General features: G+C 34.6%; 2 protein-coding genes across 2 annotated transcripts in view; both read left to right on the top strand.

The window, feature by feature from the left end:
- The window catches only part of LOC118273822 (protein unc-13 homolog B), a 401,044-nt gene extending 393,904 nt beyond the window's left edge, over window positions 1-7,140 (top strand). Inside the window, exon 28 of the transcript XR_007707653.1 lies at window positions 6,951-7,140. The gene's annotated coding sequence lies outside the window, so the exon portion shown is untranslated. The remainder of the gene's footprint in view (window positions 1-6,950) is intronic.
- Window positions 1-22,796, top strand: part of LOC118274186 (actin-binding Rho-activating protein) — a 55,978-nt gene that overhangs the window by 9,594 nt on the left and 23,588 nt on the right. Inside the window, exons 2-3 of the mRNA XM_035591616.2 lie at window positions 11,050-11,186; window positions 16,748-16,925. Coding sequence (XP_035447509.1) covers window positions 11,050-11,186; window positions 16,748-16,925 — 315 coding nt within the window. The remainder of the gene's footprint in view (window positions 1-11,049; window positions 11,187-16,747; window positions 16,926-22,796) is intronic.

Here is a 22,796-nt window from a genome sequence, read left to right as displayed (position 1 = left end):
TGGGAGGCCATGGTACTACTCCGGTCGAGCCAGCCCATTCGTGCCGATCTCCCACACTTATACAGTGAAATCAGTGAAGCGAATAAAATCTAGATCAGTGGTGAACTATTGTGAGAAGTCTATATTCGGAGGGAAAAGTTCCTCGTCTGCACAGATCTTACTTGAAAAATATATTACAAGGAAATAAGTTCCCAGAAATTGATACTGGTATATAAGTAACAATAAATTCGATTAACTTTGAACAAATTGACAATCAAATCACAATCTTTTGTAGAAAAAAATAACGTTTATTTTTCATTTATATTGTATAATATCTTTCTTTAGTTTTGTGGATTCCGTAGTTGAACTTTGATATTTGACTTTTTCATTATCAAAAATTTAATTAAGTATTATTTGTTTGTTTGTAGTTACACTTTCGGACTAACGAACAATTTCTAAATTGAAAATAAAATATTTTTTTACTGACGGTGATATGCGATTATTTTATTATTATAGTTAGTGTATCTCCTTAATACCTTCTACACTAAAATTCAAACAGATTCCGATCGTGTTAGTCATTATTTTGACATAAATAAAACATAAATAGAATCGTACACGAACTGTTGGCGGCGTCAAAACATACGCAAGCTTAACAAAGAAAATACATAACATCTGATCCAAGAAGTTATTAAATAAGACATAAATAATTGTGAATTGTTTATACATACAGCTAGACAGACATTTTTTACACGCTTACACACCCGTGGTATAGGAGAAAATCTTGTGCCGTGGGTGCGTTTACAAACATACAACTTCACATACACATAGCACCCAAACCCGATACAACAATTTGTGGATTACACAAAGGGTTGTTTCGTGCGGAAAACTCAGCCCAGGTCCAGCCACCGCGCCGAATTAATATTATGATCAAGGATATTACGTTACTTTTGAAACTTTCATCACAAATATGAATATTTTAATACAAGCACCTTGGGGTCGGTAACGAGTAGCTGTACAAGTAGTTGTACTAGTAACCGACCAGCACAAGTGTTGACTTGCGTTGTGTTTCGCAGTGTGAGTGAGGTTACCGGGGGCCCAATCACCCTCCATATCTGTTGCCCAAACCCCCAAAAGGCACGTGTAGCTCCTCTGTCGTTGTTAGATATTTTTTAAATGGCGCCGAGTGCTTACCATCTGGTAATTTTTGTTTCCCGTGAAATCCCATAAAAACATTTTTCCAGGAAAATCCCATAAAAAACACTTTGTATGGGATTTTCCTGAAATTTCTCCAATGTCATATTGTATAATATTATATGTCAAGGACATGTTTTCATTGATTATCGTTTTCAATAAAGAGAATCTATTTGATTTTTTTAGCCTTGACATGTTTAGTACCGCAATGATGATTTTCGTAATTTTTAGTTATGATAGCATGTAGCATACTAAAGTGATTATTTATATAGGCCGTAACGTGTGTCCTAAATAAATAATCCAATTAATTGTACAAGGTCACAAAATTGTGAAACATATATTAGTATTTGTATTCTAAAAACGGAAAGAACTCAAGGACGAATCTCCGGTCCCGGTGTAGACATTCGTTTGTTAATTAGAACATAGAAACCATTAGTGGTTTGAATTAGTTGTGTTAATATATTTTACGTCAATCAATTAAGAAATGTGTGTGTCTCTCTCTCTCTCTCTCTCTTTTTCTCTGTCTCTTTCCCATCTGTTCTCTTTTGAAAGCTCTCGCTTGCGCAAATGAAATGACTACACATGAAAATTTATTTAACAGTTTCATCATACCTTCTGAGTATACAAACAACCACTTACATCAATGACTTTATTATTAATAAATCTTAAATATATCCTTTGGAATTTCCGTGTAATATCCAAGTACGTAGATATACGGAAGCATGAATCACAGACATAAATACGTCAAAACAGCAATCAGTCAGACGTAATGAGTGTTAGGTAACAGAGGTCGCAGGCGTCGCAGGCGCATAGCCAATATCTATTCGCACTGTCATTCACCCGAACAATGACAAATTTTGACATTCCTGGGTTTTTCCGTCTGTGATTTAATACGAAAAATATTTTGTGTAGACTAAAACTGTGACATTAATATATTAAATTATAATGTTCAAGAAAACCAATTAAATTATAATGTACCGACGAGCATGCATGAAAAGACTGATGACTGTTGATGAAGCGAAAGAAGTATATAAGAACCGTGGCAATTGGCGTTCCATTGCCTCTGCCTACCCCCATGGGAGACAGGCGTGAGGTTATGTATGTATGTATGTTCAAGAAAAGTTCGAAGAGAACTTCCCGACAAGTGATTGTCAAGATAGCAGGGCATTAGCCCGTCAAGTGCAAACACCTGACCTGATACGAAGACCCTCTCTTTCCAATCTTAGAAACCACAACACACCGTTACTTATAGTGTGACTAATGTGGTTAAAGCTGTAACTATCAAGCTTGAGGATGAAAAATATTTGTTGGGATAAATCGGTAAACGAGTAGACGGATCACCTGATGGTAAGTAAGCAATCGCCGTCGCCCATGGACACCCAATACACCAGAATTGTTATAAGTGCGTTACCGGCCTTTTGGGGGTTAGGAATTTGAGGAGTTTTGGAGAATCTTGGATTGGGCTGGTAATTGGGCTTGCGGTAACCTCACTCACACGACGAAACTGCGCAACGTAGTTTCACGTTGGATTTCTGTGAGGCCATGGTATCACTCCATCGAGCTAGCACATTCGTGCCAAAGCATGGCTCTCCCACACTTAAACTGATAGTCTTTCCTTATTATTCGTACTATCAGCTAAGGTCGTTCCACTTCAGGGCAAAGGCCTCCCTACCCTCCTTCCACTCGTCTCTTCGTAAAGCTTCCTTTCGTCAATCCTTTTCATAGGCGTCAGGTTCATCCCTTCGGGGCCTACTTAGAAAAAAGTTGTACTTTAAAAATGTTCCTTTAAACTGCTTAGGGCTATACAGTCATTTTGTTATGTCTGTCAATCTATTTCACTTTTATTCTTGCAGACTACTTTATTTTTACTTAAGGTTATTTAAAACTATAACAAAGCCGGCATCAAACGGCTTTTTTTGATGAAGTGGTCTCATGAAAAGTTAAAAGACGTTTAACTAAAAAGTTTAACATCTCTTAATTTTATCTCGCACAGTTTCACAGCTGTGCTATTATATCTTCTTAGTATAGCTACATAGCACATCTCTGGCGGAAAAGTACCCTGAATATCTTATTGCAGCAATAATATCATCAGTGGGAAATTTGCGCTCTAATTTTAAAGGCAAATAAATATTTATAAAACCATTATACGCACTAATGTAACTCACAATAGATTTGAAACATCAATACTTTTGCATTGCTTACTGAACGAATTATATAATATTAATATGTCTATAATAAATACACACACGCCGTATATTTACATATACACATATTTTCACACCATTAAAACCAAAATTGGCATAGACCACGACCATCTGTACTTGCGTGAGTCACAGACTGCAGCTGCCGACTTTCTGTCAGATATAAATCTAAATGAATTTAATTAGCACACTGCATTCATTACTATGTAAATAACATTATTTCCGTGTATTTTGGACAGATATTTGATTTTCTGGTATATATAATATAATTTTGTTCTATATAGTTATGTGAGGTTAATAGTAAGGGTATACCTCTAAGAGCCATCAGACCAATGCACATGGGGCTCAGTAGGGCTGATGCCTTATCCGGAGCTGCGGACTACCTAGCTGGTTTACCAGGGTACCAGCTCGAAAAGCAAGAGTAGGAACAGGGTGGTTTTAGTCAGTACGAGTCTTACACCCCCTATCGCCTCGCCCAATGCGGGAGAAGGTATTGGATGATTTTCCCCTCTCAAAAAAGGCTAATAACAAAATACCAATTACTAACATAAAAACGTTTATCACAGTTTTTCAGCTTACCAAATATATTTTACGAGCTTTTTAAAACCAGGTTTTATTCCCAGCTTCCAAGATAAATTAGCTATTTTTTCACCATTTCTCATTCCAATTCTACTTTATGTATAAATTATTCCTGAATTGTCAGTTACAGATATCAACAAAAGATAAAATCAGTACTTCATAACTTTTCACTCCAGGAACGAACGCCAAGACTACAGCTACTCTTATAAACATAATTAGTTTTGATGGAAACTGTGAAATATATCAAGTCAGAACAAAAATTGCACGTATTTATTTAATGTTTTCGAAACAAACATTGTATCATTCGTTATCATACAAAGTTTTCGCAATCCAAATAATGGGATGAAACTTTTCAACTAGATGTTGATGGTAGTTTCCCAACTGTTAAAATGTGGTAAATATTTTTGCTGTAACTTGAAGATTTGTTGTTTTTGTTTTAAAACTCGTTTGCTCATTGTCTACTTAGCTGATCAAGTGATCACAAGTGCTTCTGCGTGAATGAGCAAAGGTTTTGGGTTTGTTCATAAAGACAGGTAAAAAGCTATGGTTTTAAAAAAATATCTCAATCTTATATTGGATCGGAAATAGCTTGGTGAAAATTGGGTAATGTACAAATTTATACCTGCTTCTGCCAAACCCTTCAAGGATTAAAAAGCGTGACGTTGTGCTTTGTAGTTTTAAAACAATTTTTTGTCTTCAACGTCAGTTTGTTTGTAAGAAGAACTAAGGATGTCAAATAATTTATGTTCGAAACAATTGAATGACACTGAGTTTAAACAACTGGGTTTTAAAAAATGAAAGGAATCATAAAGGAAGGAATTTGTTTTGATCTTCGTCTTTTATTTTTTTATTTGGTATTTTGAAACAACTTGATTTATTTAAGGTTGGTCATAATCTCATATCAATAATAAATGTAGGCTTGGAATCACATAAATTAATAAAGTTAATCGGAAAGCACTGCTGTCAGATTTCTGTCAAATATCGAATCACACATGAGTGTGGGAGAGCTATGCTTCGGCACGAATAGGCTGGCTTAGCCGGAATTATACCATAGCCTTTCAGAAAACCAACGTGCATGAGTGAGGTTACCGCGGAGGCACGATATTGCCCTTTTTCCAATCTCCCCAACAACTCTTAAAATACCTAACCCCCAAAAGGCCGGCAACTCGTTTATTACACCTCTCGTGTTTCGTGTAGACAGAAATTGCCGCCGTCCATAGACATGGGCGATAAAAAATGTGTAGTCTCTTATTGAGATCTTACGACATACACAAGCAAAGCAAAGAATGATAACACATGATCAAGAAACATAATGAATTTGTTAGTTTTAATGAATATTTTATATTTGAAATTAATTTCAATAAATCACAAAACAGTCAGAAGAAATCTTGCTTCAAAGCCCAAATGTTTGTTTTCAACACAAAACCTTGGCACATTTAATTTTATATTTAAAAAATTGTGTAGAGATTATAAATGTCATGTCGTGCTATTTTCGATTTCATTGATAAATAGCTTCTATTAAAGAGTTCCTTAGGAATTTTCTGGGTTGAGCTATTAATATAGCAAGAAATCTTGATTCGGTAAGAGGTTGGGCAAAGTACGTATTTCCAGTACTTAATAGCCCTTTTTGAGGGGGAAAATCATTCAATGACTTCTCCCGCCTAGGACGAGGTGAGAGAGAGTGTCTGACTGGTGACTTTTAATGACTTAAAACCACCCGGTTTCTACTCCTGCTATTTGAGCCAGAACCCCAGTCCGCAGCGCCGGATAGGACATTAGCCCTACTGGGCCCCATCTGTAATGGTCTGATGGCTCTGTGCGCGCGGAACGCGACGCGCTGTACACACATAGTCTGGAATTATGCCCAGTGTTTTGAAATAGGTTTACACCCATAACAAAGTGGTGATATAATTTACCGTTATTTTATGTATATTTACAATTACCTTAAGTAAATTTTGTTAATTTAATAACATATTTCCATTTTTCAATTTTACAGAACAAAACCTTAGTTTTTACATAACGTCTCAAATTATCGGCTTTCAAAATGCCCGCCAATAAATCTGTTTGCTTAACAGATTTCAATTTTCCAATTCGCAAAACATAATTTTATTGTTTGCTTCGAACAGATTAAATCTTGGAATTAATTGATTTATAGTTTCATTGTTATAGATTTTAGATTAATCATTTTTGTTCTAGCCTGGCTTTAGGTGCCTATTATATAACGTATTTGATACTAAACTAAGCTTTCGAGTCTTAGAGGGAGTTTAGAATGTATGGCTCTTCTTTACAAAAGAAAATAGAGTATAGTGTTAAAGAAATTGTACGTGGGTACTAAGAATAAAGTGACATTTCACAATTGCCTTGCGCCTGTAACAAAAGACTTTTTTACTCTTGTAAGGCTTGAGGTGAAAAGCTATACAAAACCAGTATAAACTGACTGTTCAATGTGCGGAAAGATCATATAAAGCGAGGCCATGATAAACTGGTTAGTTATAGCTTTATGCGGTACTGTGCGTAACTATTTGTGAGTTATTCAACTAAATATAACTTTGTATAGGTCTCTTAGGTCCATTTAGGTCACCTAGGGATTAGTCTAAAAGCTTTTGTATTTACTAAAACCATTATTGTAAAGTAATTTAGTTTTTATTTACTACAAATATATTTTTTGTTACGATCTGTGTGATGTGACTGTTGTCACATTAGTTTTTATCCAAGGGATAGACAAAGTCATATACAATTTCAAAGTTCAGAATCTTACCTACAACTTTATCCTCTATAACTACTTCTGCGCGGTTTCACCCGCTCTGCTCGGTTCCTATTGATCGTAGCATAATGTTATAAATTTTCCTCAATAAATGGTCTCTCCAACACAAAAATAATTATTTAAATCGGACTAGTCGTTTCAGAGATTAGCGCGTTCAAACAAACTCTTCAGCTTTATACAACGTGTAACAAAATACCCATATACATATGTACATCAAGAAGCCCTGATGAATACAGGTTGAATAGAATCTCTACACAAAGTTTCAGCTTAAAATACGTTTAAAAAAAAATTTGTACCAAATACTTGGTATCGCATAGTTCTTGATTTCAAATCATACAAACGTGTCACAACACTACAGGGATCACTCGCTAATATTACGAAACATTTCTTCTGTCAATCTGATCGCCTAGTACCTGTCTACCTAATTTTGATTCGCGCGCCGGAGCGATTTGAAAAATTCATAACTTGGTACCATGGAAACATGAGTTTAAAAAACCCTTCCCGTATCGTTTGTTATGTTATCTAGAAACCGTGCCATTGATATGTATACCCCCTTTTTGTTACACGTTGTATATGTATATTAGTATAGATAGATTTTTACATTTCAAAGCTTATACAAGTACACTGCTATAAAACAACAAACACGTATTACGTACACGTGTTATTTCTTATTATGTATGTCGGTCGGTACTACAATTTACCTATATCTGTAAGATCTTGAATCTATGTAAATTTTATTACAAAATCCTTCAGTTTCCGAATGATCCTTGTATTGTTGGAGTTTTATTTAGATAAACTACGGACTTGATCTTATCAAGGTCCATTAAAATGTATTGGACTCCGATGTCACAGAATACCCATGTACATTTAAAAGGAATTTAATTATACGTGTTAAGTTTTATTAGACCCACTGACCCAACTAACAAGAACCTTTTCAGTCTTTCAACTATGAGTCATTAGCCACCCTCCCTTAAATTACTACACATACGTCTATTAGATACCCACTACAATTACTGTACCTACTACACTATCTTCTATATAATAATGATTCGCCTAATGTGTTGCTAAGTGCGAATCTCGAGAACATCTGAACTGTTTTCAATCATTATTTTTTTGTTGGATTTGTTATTGTTAGGAAAAGATTCTTATGAAGATAAAAGAAATTAACAAAGATGCACAGAAAAATTTTCAAGGCGAAACAAAGTTCTTGAAATAGATTAGTCTAGAATAATAAATATAATTGAAGTGGCTGTTTGCAACATTGAAATAACCGATTTTTACTACATATACAAACACCATAATATTTGTTTTTGTGTCTGTTGATTTGTTATAGCTAAACTCTGAAATGGCTAGACCAGTTTAGATGGGACATTTATTTGTAGGTAGCTGATGTACCACGGAGTAACATAGGCTGCATTTATATTAGAAAAAAAAAATATATTTCAGAACTCTTTATTCTAGGGAGACGAAGTTACGGGTAACAGCTAGTTACATAATAAAAAGACGTATATAATGTAGTGTTTAGCAGGACGAAAATAAATTACACATGGATGAATGCCGCAAACGGTTGACATTTACAGCTTGGAAAAAATATATGGCAAAAATTGTAACGTGTAGGTGTCCAATAACTATCTGTGTGAATAGTGTGATTTAAACTAGTCTGGCTACATTACAAAATAGCATATTATCTTTTCTATGATAGGAAGTGTTTTTCGAAGAAAAAGAAATAAATTTCTCTAGCAAATTGATTCTTTTTTTACAGCGTTGTCAAGCCAGCAACAAAGCACCAGAAATATTTTCATTTCATTCTAATATAAAGACGCGTTAATGGACAAAAAGAAATACATTATTATTTTTTTACTTTCGAATTTGTTTTTTCTCATTCCGATTTTAGACGTTTGGACGGTTTGCTTATTTCGTCGAATAAAAACAATGCTCATTTCAAATCGACTCGGTCATTAACCCGTTTAGAACGTTGAACCAATCTTTTGAACCAAATCTGGATAAATGAACCATTGATTGTTGAATTAAAATCTGATTCAAACTGCTTCATTGGTCGAGAAACCACAAACGTGACGTGATTGCTGACCATTGGTCAATGTATTGTTGAATGTTTTCGGCTTTTAAAAATGTTCAGTGTGTGTGTACTGTATAAAGTACGTATTTGTGCTCGAACTATAACAATAGACTCAAAAACGTTGTTTTTTTGAGGGTTTAAAATCGTCCAATGACTTCTCCCACTTTTGGCGACTAAAAACCACTCCGTTCCTACTCCTGATTTTTGAGCCAGAGCCCGAGTAACCCGCAGTGCACAGCTCCGGGTGGACTAATGAGCTAGGGACATATAACGTAACTGGTGAGAAAGTCGATGTTACAGTGTAAATGTTCTTCAGAGGCAAAAATATAATTATCACCTCCTCAGTTCTTTTCGCGGGTGTCGTAACAGTTACCTAAAGAACTAACAGAGACCAACCAAAAGAGCTTTTCAACTGTGAACCCACCAGCCAAGCGTACAAAATTATGGCAAACCTTTTTTTATATGTAGAGGAATCTCAAAGTGGAGTGGACTCTATCTCTGTGCATATGATGTTATATGTTGTTAGTATCAATTAAATTTCAATTTACACCTTCACATAATAAAGATTATATTCCCTAGACTAGAGACGACGAATCACACTTTATTTATACGACACAATACCGTGTTGTCGAACATGCAAAGTTCATGAGACGGTTATAAATAGACGCGAATCGATGCCAAGTCGTATTTATTAATTTATCACGCATTACCATTGCCTTACTGAAAGTAAATAAACAATAAATGTTCACAACACTAAATATGTTTATATAAAATAGTTATATTTTCATAACATTAAGACTCGACTTCGGTTTTTTGGTTGGCATTCAAGAATGGGAGAGCCATGGCTCGACCGGAGTGATACCACGGCCTCACAGAAAACCGACGTAAAATAACGCTTGCGTTGTGTAAGTGAGGTTACCGGAGGCCCAATTACCCCTTTTCCCAATCCCCGATTCCCCAACAACCCTTAAATTCCTAACCCTCAAAAAGCTGGCAACGCACTTATAACGCCTTTTATGTTTCGGGTATGCATGGGCGATGGCATACTATCTGGTGATCGTGAGCGTCTGATCATTTACCGGCTAATACCATAAAAAAATTGTTGGACAACCGGCTTTTGTGCATCGTGTTGCAAGTTCTATCGCAAAAAATAACTGATAAACATTTTAACATAAGTGTACTGACTCAGATTTGTTCCCACATTGATTTGAAAACAACGTCAAAGTACACGCTTCATATTTAATTGCTTTAAATTATAAGTAAATATTTTCTACAAGAATATTCTAGGCTAGACTTTACGCAGAAAATAAACAAACCACCAGAAAAATAAACTGAAATAATCAATAAACAAAATATTGTTTGTTTATGTCAAATTGATATTTGGAGACATCTTATTAATCTTTTACATCTAATATTTTGATGTTTACTGAAATAAAAGGTAAACAAACTATTTACTTAATATTTGGGATTGATTTGTTTCCCTCCCACAATATTGGAAAGATCTTCTTGTTTTTAGGTTTAAATTCGTATTTTCATAATCATCAAACTTCATTTATAATTACATATTTTTTTTTACAAAAATCTATTCTTAATATAATAAAGCTGAAGAGTTGTTTAAACGCGCTTATCTACGAAACAACTGGTCCTATTTGAATAATTATTTTTGTGTTGGATAGTGCATTAATCGCGGAAGGCGACAGGGTATAAAATATCACGTTACGGGTAAAACAACGAGGTACTACTACTAATCGCTAAGATGTTTAGGTATGAATGAACTTATTAGTTCTTAATTAATCCAAACAGGTAAAGTCGGAATAAGTTTCTAGTTTCGCAAAACATATTAATATTCTAATGATAAAATTCTTCTCAAGTTATTTATCTTGACAACTAATACAAATTAAATCTCAATAAGGCATACTTAATTACCTTGACTTATCTCACAAAATATGTTAAAACAATTTCAGTCATTTCATTTGCGAAGCTTCATTATGCCTAGAAAATTCGATTAAAATGTTATCCTCGGGCAAAAATACATGAAAATACTAATCTTTAGTAAAGTACCATAATCATAATATTGTGTCATTATAGGAGGAACATATCTATATAAAACGGCGATAGTCGCATTTATTAGTCAGTTGTCAAGTCAGCCTGAGTTTCTCGGTCACTATGATACATATCTAACTAATCAGAATACATGTATGTCAATGTTATCGTTTCTTGTTATTGAACGATTCTAACCCTTATTTCTTTGTCCACAGAGTTCATCGCTCACAGACTTAATTTCGGCATTCGACACAAAGGCCCAGGCTCACAGTGATCTACAAAAAGTTACAGCATTCAGCGGTTCCTTTGACAAAAGCCACAAACCTACATTCTCAAAAGACGAGTATGGCAAGTAAGTACAATATTATGTACCACACATTTTTTTAGAAACCAGAAGAAAGGTTATGTTTTAAAAGGAAAAAGAAATAAAAATGGTTTAATTGTGTTATAACTTTCATGAGACGTACTAAATTAATTATTATGTTATCTCAGGCTTACTCACGTAACTGTTTGACGAGGAACTCGACTAAAAAAAGCATTTATTAATTTACTGATAAAGCTGTAGGTACTAGTTTCAAGTCACAACGAGACCCTTATGAGTATGTATATCTATAGTTACCTATTAAACAAAGAACAATACAACAGCAAACTTAACAAAAATATAATCAAAATACCTAGCTTATTACCTATTTATCCGTAAACTATTGAAATCTCTTAAAATAACAAAGAAAAATTGGTTGCTTGGCCAAACTTATTGACTGTTTGACAATCCATGAACGAAAATAGCCTGTTATCTACTTACAATGTTTTCCTTTAATATTGTTTTCCAAAATACATATTATATTCGAAGAAATGTCTCAAACTCTTACATATAAATGGATAATTTTCAGTGAGTGAGGCTTACATAATACCCCTGGTGGCCTGGTTATTCATCTCCAAATCAGGGGGCCTACTCTAATTTAACGAAAAACGAAGTTTCGTCCGAAACTTCGCAGATTTCGTACTACAATTCCATTTATTGCGAACTTGCGTGAACAAAAATGAACAAATGAAATGTAGATAAATAAATAGAGTTTGATTTGAAATAAAAAATGGAACGTTATTTTACAAAATAATTTCATTAGTAAATCAATATTTACTGCCGAAGATTAAACGAAACTTCGCATTCGAGAACCAGAGTAGCCCCTACAGAATAGAATCATGGAATCTTTAACTAAGTATACCCTTTACTTAGTTAGACATAAATACATACATAACCTCACGCCTGTCTCCCATGGGGGTAGGCAGAGACAATGGAACGCCAATTGCCACGGTTCTTACACACTTCTTTCGCTTCATCAACAGTCATCAGTATTTTCATGCATGCTCGTCGGTTAAAGATATGCCTTTCTTACACCGAATTATAAAACCAAATTCATCTAGTCACGTTTTCTAGTCATTAAAAAAATAGAACTAAAGCAAAATATTTCGAAGGTCGAGTACTTTTCTTTACAAAATAATCCGTTGGCATAACAACTGAGAGACGACCTCGTAACTGATCGCATTATGACTGTGATTTGTGACCTTTCCACGTCATTAAACTTATAAATCTCTTAAGAGTTGTTAGTTAATGATTTGAGATCCGATTTTGTTGTTATTATAATGGTGGGGTATTTTGTGAAGTATAGAAGATTGTCTCGTTGGTTGAGTGGTCGCAAGTGCTACGGTCAGGGGTCTCGGGTCGGGCAAAGCAATGCTGGGCTTCTTTCGGGATCCGATTTTGTTGTTATTATAATGGTGGGGTATTTTGTGAAGTATAGAAGATTGTCTTGTTGGGCGAGGGGTCGCAAGTGCGACGGCCTCGGGTCGGGCAAAGCAATGCTGACCTTCGGTTTTTCGAAAATTTCTCAATAACAGTACGGTGACTGGAAATGTTTCGGTATATTGTAAAAGGCTCACCTCCTATTACTGTGAAAAGTTAGAATGTGTACTACCTATCCCTCCGGGGATAAAAGGGGTGACATTACATTTAGGACAATATAAGGCCAAAACAACAAGCACTACCTGAATCAAACTAAAATACCATTTTCCTCAGAATAGTGAATTGGTCTCTTAATGACTTTCTGCACTATGCCGACGATGTAAAAGGGGAAGCTCTTGCTCAATTTAAAAATATAAGGAAAGTAGAAACAGTAAAAAGAGGACCTCTTTTTAGTGCAGAAAGTCTTCATAAAGTGATCGATCGAGTTTTAACTCGGTTGCAATATAAAAAACACTATATTTTTCATGTAAGCTACCTTTTTAGGTCAAGTTTTCGTCCTAGTAAAACTCAATTACCTACTAGTTTCAACGAAATTGTTAAAAGTTCATTTTATGAACTTTACATTGGTAAAATGTATCTAACAGACTTTTATTGTCAGTGGAGGTAATTCAAAACAAAAAAAAAATACTAACTGATAAAATGAATTATCTCAGTGTGGCATGTTTTATTTCTTGACTAGCGTTTTCCAGCGGCTTCGCCCGCATTCCCGTGGGATAAAAAGTAGCCTATATCTTATTTCCATGAAGTAAATACAAAGAGGAGATAATATCATAACTGAATTTCCCTTTAACATAATGTGTAACATGCGGAACACAGGGAGCGCAAGACCTCTATTTTCCAACGTGCAGGCCCATACTACAAACACGTTGCGAATTATAAACATTTTAATGTGCCAATTTCTAAGTGCTTATTACATACTAGATACTTCCGCGCGGTTTCACTCGCTCTGCTCGGTTCCTATTGATCGTAATCCAACACAAAAATAATTGTTTAAATTAGACCAGTAGTTCCGGAGATTAGCGCGTTCAAACAAACAAACAAACTCTTCAGCTTTATAATATTATAGTATAGATCTACACATTTTTACTTATAATATCACCAGTCAGGGCCTATTTGTTTTGTCACATTGCACAATCACATTGTGGTATCTCTTCTTTGTACTTACGTCATGGTTATTCTAGACCCTAATCTAACCTGTTCCAAAGTTTTTACGTTACTTAGTAACAATCATAGACACAAACTTTCTCATTTATAATATTAGTAAGATGAGGTGTAGTTTCTCATAACACTGGTCTGATCAGTGGTCTTTGATATTCCATCTACTCATGCACATACCAATCTGATTTACTATTGAAGTCAAATGGAGCAGAAACACAATATTGAGTTTTGTACTGCATTTACTATGTTAAAGTAATCATGATAACAATATACTTAGATACCTGCTTTATGTAACGACAAGGAGTGGTCTATCCTAATTTATTTAAAGCCCTTTGTGTCATGTTCTTTTGGCAAATTTTACATTTAAAATCGTGTAACTTAATAGACTTTATTATCTAGTCTAGTGATAACAGAATTGGCGTGCTAGAGTTCAATGTCTTGGAGCTGCGTAATAGCTAGCGGGTTTAGCGGGGATCCGTCTCCAAGGGCAGGAAAAGGAACGGGGTGGTTTTTAGTTAGAAAGAGTCTGACACTGCATATCGCTTCGCCCAAAGTGGGAGAAGTCATTGGATGGTTTTCCCCCCTTAAAAAAAAGGTCAATGTCCGGATTTTAAGGCAAAGTGAATTTTATTTATTTGACTATTTAATTTACAGCAAGTATAATGTTAATTTTTAAATTGATTTACAACCTATCTTAATAAGAGTCAAGAGATCCTAATTAACTAAAGAAGCTCTAATTAAAATTAAATTCAGTCATCTATACATTTCATTAAAAGATTTAAGAAACAATATATGAACTGTTAAACTTTAGAGAGTACTTGTAAAGATATCAAATAGTAGTTGAAAACTTATTAACCTTTTAAAAAAAAGCCTCGTTGGTTGACTGTCAAGTGCCACTGGGCAACGGGTCTCGAGTTAGATTGCTGATTCAAGGCCAAACCAAGAATAGGAACGAGGAGTTTTTAGTTAGTAATAGTCTATTCATCTCTCTCGCCTAATTCAAGAAGCAAGGAGGGAGAAGGGATGGATGATTCACTCCCATCAAACATATCACGAAACATTTTACGCTTAAGTTTAAATACTGATCAATACCAAAAACTGGAAAATTTTTACAACACTCCACAACATTCCTATTAATTTTACTAAAGAGAAAATTGGCAAAATGTAACGTATTCATTAAAATGGTATGCATTGTTAGATATAGCTCGCGTATCAAGTAAAACAAGGCACCATGTACGCTAATTTAATTCAATACGAGGGAATAATTCTTGTTATCTCTATATACATTCATTGTTAATTAATAACCGTCTTGTTGAGCCGGTGTTTACAAACATTACAAGAACGAAAACCTCCCATCGACGTCATTAATGAGATATTACTGACTTTGGTATTATAAAATATACATGTTGTTTGAAAAGAGATTACTTTTTGTAATGGTAAACATTAATTAAATGGTAACCGGGGCTCTGGCTCAAAACAGGAGTAGGAACAGGGTGGTATTTAGCCAGTAAGAGTCACTCATTCTCACTCAAGGCAGGAGACTTTCCCCTACAGAAAGGAAACAATAATTAAATAGGTTAATTTTAAAATCTGTTCCTAAATGCAATAATCATTTTACTGCTAACCACATAAACATCGGATCAGTCAGTCGTGAGATAATTGTGGACATACACACCTACATGCATGTCAAACTGAGAACTTGTTTTTTTTTTTAATAAATTAATATTGCTACTTAGGTACTTCAAATTATATAACTTTCTTGTAGATAGACAAAGACAGAGATAGGTAGGAAGAATCTACACAAATTACTTCCATAACACTGTGTTTGTCATCTTATTCTATTTAAGGTAAACTAATTCAAAAGTTTTGTTGTAACGACTCTTATACATTACTCGTACGATTTCAGCGTTCAAGCAAATTACCTTGTTCCATACATAAACCTCTGATTCATTTATTTTTCATTGAATAAAAAGTACGTTCTACGAGTAACTACGCCAAGAAACTTTAGATGAGCTATCAAAGTGTAGCAGAAATAGGTCCAAATAAATTAAACAACTTCTGAATAAGTATGAAACGATTTGGGCCAAAGTTTAACTAACACGAGTATGGTATCTAATTGGACTCTTTTTATACCTCTCTCACCTTTTTTGCGTATCGAAATTAATCTTGAAAGAAGTACTTATTTAAGGTAAGTGATTAGCGTTTCGCCCACGCCCTGAGAATCGTGAATGCCATTCCAGTATTCCCGAAGCAATCGTTTAATTTTCTCTATCGCAGAAATTCCAAAAATTGCAAGGCTTTAGTATTGAATTTATTATTTTAATTAAATGATTACTCTCTCGATCGATTTTGATCTCAGGGGCTCTCAATTAATTAACCAAACAGGTGCGAAATAATAAGAATATTTTATTGTACAAGTTTTTTTACTTAGTCTGTATAAATTGGTTTAAAGTGCTTTGTCTCTTATAGACCATATTGCCCAGAATATAGGTACGTGTATTTATAAAGGTGCACTTTCTATTCTCATGGGAAGATAATACGATATACCTCTAGAAAACTCAGACTGAGAAGTAATGAGACTTGCCATGCATTCCCAAAGGTGTCGTATACCCATTATGCTGTCGAATTAAGTTCTGGCTACTAATGGATTTTTTTAGAGAAAAGAAATGGATTCGATTTGCAATTTTTGTTTATTTGCGTGTGCATATAGCGGGATCCACAGAAAAGAGAAGATTTTCTCTGTTCTGTGGTAGGATCAGTACAAACGTGCGACCTGTCATAAGTAATTTTATCAAATCTCTCTCGTTCACACTTATGCTATGCCAATTTTGTAATTGGTAATTAACCCCCTTTCTGACGTCCACTTGATCTGATATTTGGCAATTTTAATGACCATTCAATATAAACACATTGTTAAATAACAAAGATATGTATGACTTATTTCTTTTGTCTAGACCCATTCCCGGTTCCATGACGGAGTTCAGAGGGGCTGAAGCACAAGCGAGAGTCTGCACAGAGATGAAGGAACTGTGTGAGATTATCAATGAATACGGGAAGACTCCTTGCAAGAGCCTCCTACCTCCAGAACTGAAGGACGCCACCAAGGTCATCTCCTTCGGCGAGCTATTTACGGTAAGTGGTGATATTAAACTAGTAATTTATTTACAGAAGTTAAAAAAAACTGAGTTTAAAGTCTATTAAATGATTTTACATGTTCATAATGTAAAAGTAACATATTTAAAGGTTTGGGTTTTTATTGAACGGTAGCGAAATTGTGACACTACTCGTAAAATTATTATTTAAAGATTACTAGGATACAGCATTACGTCTGCAATGAAGTGATTGATTTTGTATAAACGTGCGTTTTTAAGACATTTTGCAACTAGAAAAGCAAAAGAAAAAATATAAATATAGAACATTCACAATTACACAATCGCTGTTAACGAACTTATAGCAGTGCAAGAAGTTTAACAAAGTAGAACTTCTGATAAACTCCTCCCAATTAATCGATACTTCCCTAGAGTATTGTAAATCAAGACACGGAGATTAATACAATGATGACCTCCAGGCAAATTGGAGAGGAGTTCAAATCCCCGAACTCTTTGGTTGAACAGGACAATATAATGTGGGTCAACAAGTCATGGCAAACGATTTCAAAATTAATTTTTCGAATAAAATAACTGGGTCAGGTCAGGTTTGGTGAGTGATTACAGCCGTCACTGCTGAGTAACGGGCCAAGGTATTCGATTTTTGGGTTAGGGAAAGTATTATTGGGTTTTTACAGATTTTATTGAACTAAGTCATCAATGACACTGAGTCTGGAGCTGTTCATGGTTTATGGCAATAATAATGACCATCCTATTATTTTTTATTAATCATGACCATCCTATTTTTTATTTATTAATTAAAACATATTGAAAACCAACTGCGGTACAATTTTATGGGATGTATCCATTATAACATCCTATTACTAGTCATAAAACTAGTAAGTATAAGTGCTTACCCCTGTGACGTTTTAAATGCTTTCATAGTTATCTAACTATAAACTCATTAGTTCATCAATTTAACAATGAACTCCAACAAAGTTCATGATCACATAATATTTAATTAACTTAATATTGTAAATTATTTTAAGTTTCAACCACATCGCCGGAACAAATTACGCACGCTCAAAGCGAAAAGCCACAAAATGGTTGATATCAATATTTAACAATGTGAAGCGAAGACCTCTTAATTAAGCCATTATTAAAATGTCGATAAACTTTGAGGTCACTTGTAATTACCTCAGTAATATTGTTTTTAAATGAAAACTACCCTTATTACTTTAGCAACTGAAACTGTTTTTGTTTTTTAGATATGTCGATAAATATGTACTTAAATAGTTTGGAGTAATTCAATGACGTACTTTAAAAAAAATATAATTATGTTTTATTAGAACTAAAGATCAAACACGCAAGTTCACATACACATGACACCCAGACCTGAAACAACAATTTGTGGATCAAACAAAGAGTTGCTCCGTGCGGGAATCGAACCCGCTACCCGTTGCTCAGCCACCGCACTAACCGTGCAGTCAAATTTCACCGGGGCACCATAGCCTCGCAACCAGTTGCCACCAACAAAATTTACCTACACAGCTTTAAAGATAGTTTCACATCTGTTGTCCGCTTAGTTGCGGAACCAATCGCGCGTTGAATGTACTCGTGTCACTACTATGGTGTATTACTCACCACTCAAGCTGTATGGTGTCTCACTCACAGAGTCGCTAATCCGGCCGCCAATGAAATATTTTCAAGGTCCACTTTGATGCTGTTTATGTGTGGGGTGGCGATTTTGGTTTGCATATGCTGTCCAGTTCAGTGACATAATGTCCCGGTAAAATATAGCCTTTTTTGAGAGGGAACATGATCCAATGACTTCTCCTGCCTTGGGTGAGGCGGGACTCGGGACTGTCAGACTTACTGACAAAAAACCACCCCGTTCCTACTCCTGCGTTTCGAGCCGGAGCCCCAGCAAACTCGCTAGGTAGTCCGCAGCTCCGGATCAGGCATCTGCCCTACTGGGCCCCATCTGTGGTGGTCTGATGGCAGTTTGAGACACGCGCGGAACGCGACGTGCCGCACGCACGGATCTGGATTTTGTCGGAGGGCGAGCTAAAATATAGCCCTTAAGTCGATATACCCAGTACCTACTTATTTTATGGTTTAATCAAGAAAGAACTTAATTACTTACACGCATTCGAACACAATGAGGTTGATATTCGGGTAAATAAATATTACCATGATAAGCGATCGTGGACCCTATTGTTTTGGCAATAATAAAGGATTTTACCATGAAAAAGGGTAAAATGTTAAAAATAGACCGATTGTATGCGAGGCGGACAATACTATCAATATGAAGTACTTGTAGTAAACATGTTTGTTCCGTACTTCCAAGAAAATATCTTCTTCTGGTAAAAGGTTATAAGACTAGGAAGTCCTACTTTAATTGCTTGTTTATGAGTTTGGTGAACCCAATAATATAAAATAACAATTCGTTTAATATTAAGCAATATAATTGTTTGGTATGTTTTTGAATATTGTAATAGGTAATATTTCTTGTTAACCATTTGCAATGTATAGCAGAGATTTATATTTCTCCGAATTCCTTCCAAAAATATATTTGTTTGATGAATATTTTATGTAACGTAAATTAGTCTGACTTCCTATTTAATTGGTTATAATTGTAACATAATATCACCACGCAATTTCCTTAAAATACAGGCCGTACGGTAGTGGGCTGTATAAATATGCTAGTCTCATAAAATAAAAATATTCGTATTGCCTCGTTGGCCGAGTGGTTCAATTCCCGAGAAGGACAAGGCATTGCTGGGTTTTTCAAAGATTTCTCGGTAGTAGCACGAAGTCTAGAATTAGGCCCAGTATATGGCAATAAGCTCACCTTCTACCCGATGTAAATTGTATAGTCGTATTATGTGCCGTAATGTGCACCTCTGCCTACCACTTCGGGGATAAAAGGTGTGACGATACGATACTTTACAAGTTGCGATACTTGCGGTATATCATTTTTATCTGTTCAAAGTCAAAGTCAAAATTATTTATTTCAAATAGATCGAGAAGGCACTTTTGACGGTCAAAGCAAATATTACAATATTAAAAAAAAAAAACAAAATGTCTATCTGTCGGTCAGTCCTCTAGTGAAGCTATTTGCTCATTCCAAAGTGTACATAAGTAGGTGTAGTTATAATAAATTAATAACTTTCCACCTCCCAATTACCAGCACTTTAGAAAGGAACACAAAGCAAGTTGAAGTAATTAAGTTTCCTTAACCAACAAAAGAGTTTCTATACAAAAAAAGTAATTTGGTTCTAACAGTTAACCATCTAACGTTTCAATAATGTTTACGAGGCTGGAGAATGTTCCCTCATTTTGTGAAAAAGCCTTAGCTAAGAATAAATAAGGTCGACTTTTAATGCAAAAAGTGAAAAGGGTAAAAAGGCAATTTTCTCGACTGTTCCGAGTTAATTCTTATGTTTCTCTCTATACCTATAAGTAGTGTCTAGGTACACTATGAAGCAAATACAAAGAGATGTTATAACTGAATTTCCCTTTAACATAATACGTAAAACTTTACAGAGAGCACAGGACGTTACAAACCACGCCCTTCTCTATTTTCCATTTAAAAGTCCCATACTAATCAAACGCTCCGATCCGGAGCTGCGGGTACTACCTAGCGGGTTTACCAGGGCTCCAACCCGAAAAGTAGGAGTAGGAATAGGGCGATTTTTAGTCAGTAAGATTCTGACACTCCCTCTCGCCACGCCCAAGGTGAAAGAAGTCATTGGATGATTCTCCTCCCTTAAAAAAATACTACAAAAACATTGCCAATTGTCCACATTTAAATGTGCCACTTTCTGAGCACTTATAACCTATTTACACCTTTTTACTTATAATATCATTGAGCAGGGCCGTTTCCTTTTTGTGGTGCTTGTACTGTTAGATGCCACTTATAGGTTGGTGAAAACCAAATGTCACCTATCTTAGCTTTAGAGCTTAAACGAGTGCCTTAAGTTTAAAAAACGTTGGTCAAAATGAGCGTTTAAAGTATTAATATACTGTATCTAAAACACATTTTTAAAGACGAAACAACGAAGCGAACACCTAAATAAATAATACGAATTCTTCAAAAAATCCACTTCACAAATTCTTGACACTTCCCACAACTTTTCAAAGCTGCCCACCCACTTTCCAATGATTCACATTTCCGCATTCAAACACCTGGAAACTGTCAAACTTGTGTAATACTTATTGTTTTTCTTTATTCCCGTTCAAGGTCAAACTGTAGAACTAAAATAGTTTGTTAACATGTGAATGTTAACGTCACTCTAATGTTTTGTTAACAGCCGGCGATGACATACACCGGTATATGTTTAAGTGGTTAATTTGAAGAATGGATACGTAAATATTTTTGTTAATGATGTTTTTTTCTGTATAGATTATTTGTTACTGTGTATTTATAGAACACAATGGGTGTAAAATACATTTTGAAAGGAAATTCTTGCTTTTTAACGATTCCGATTTTATTTTCGATATGTGTTTATCCGTTTTACTTACGGTTGGTTTATTCAAGCCGGCCAATCGGAACGCCGAACGCGCTCTCCTTTTGATATTCATACGTTGTGTCCCGATTATTATTTGAGTATTAAATCCATTAGTTTCAAAATATATTATTTATACACACTATAATATTATAAATGTGAAAGATTGTTTGATTGGATGTTTGTCAGTCGATCACGTTAAAACTACTGAACGGATTTCAATGAAATTTGATACACAGGCAGGTCACGAGCTGACTTGAGTTTTTTATATCTGCTAAACTAGTTCAATGATAAATGTTAAGTGAAGTATAACTACAGCTATAATAACTATGAAAAGTGAATATTTTATTTAACTTTCAAGAAATTACCGACTAACTTCATTTTATATTTCTATTTCTATCTACTAAACTTTTACGATATATTTTCAGTTACTGCAAAGGAACAGTCATAAAACTATTATTTTAACATGAAGAAAGCTATAAAATATAATATTTTAAAATGAATTTGCTAGCAAATGTATTCTTCTGTACTTTTAATTATCTTAAGGTAAATTGATCGGCCTTGTAGACTTAATAAGATATCCGGAGTTGCGGACTAACTAGCGGGCTTACCGTGGCTCCGGCTCAAAAAGCAGGAGAAGGAACGGGGTGGTTTTTACTCAGTAAGAGTCTGACACTCCCTCTCGCCTCACCCAAGGCGGGAGAAGTCATTGGATGATTTACACCTCTGAAAAAAAAGACTTAATAAGATATTTATTTATTAGTAGAATAGGATAGGAATATGTTAAAATCTCTTTTCATATATTTTTATGTACACATTATGGCATGAAAGTATTGAGTATTTATTTAAATTCAACTAAAATTATTTTTTTAAATACTAGTTAAAAATAACAAAATAATTATAGATATTTCATGAAATTTAAAATAATTTTCCAAAACAATTAAATTTCATTATCTCTCTTTGACTCGATGGAAATATAATGCCTGACGGATTTTATGCTGTAATTACACGCTATTATAATGGATGCGGAACTTTGTTTGTCACAAAAAGGTTCTTATTTAAAATGTTATAAAATTTAATGTTTTCGACCTAGAGTTTCCCAATTAAAATTGTACTTAAATATGGGGTAAATAACAATAATTTTTATTTTTTAAGGAAACTTTAGGATCCAAGAAATAAAATATTATTATAACGTTAAATAAATAATTATTATAACGTCCTTGTTACCTTTACCTTGAAATTATTCATTTTTTTACATTTTTGCGTTTAAACTGATGAACGGGTTCAGATATAACTAGATCCATCGATAGATCATAATTTGGAATGATGCCTAGTTTAACTTACTACGTCAATACGAGTAAAACCGAGTATTGGCCGACTAATTGTATGAAAATTCTTATTATTCT

This window comes from Spodoptera frugiperda, chromosome 3, assembly GCF_023101765.2.
Source record: "Spodoptera frugiperda isolate SF20-4 chromosome 3, AGI-APGP_CSIRO_Sfru_2.0, whole genome shotgun sequence".
NCBI lineage: Eukaryota > Metazoa > Arthropoda > Insecta > Lepidoptera > Noctuidae > Spodoptera > Spodoptera frugiperda.
Note: the sequence above shows the minus strand (reverse complement) of the source record. Positions and strands in the feature narration are given on the sequence as shown.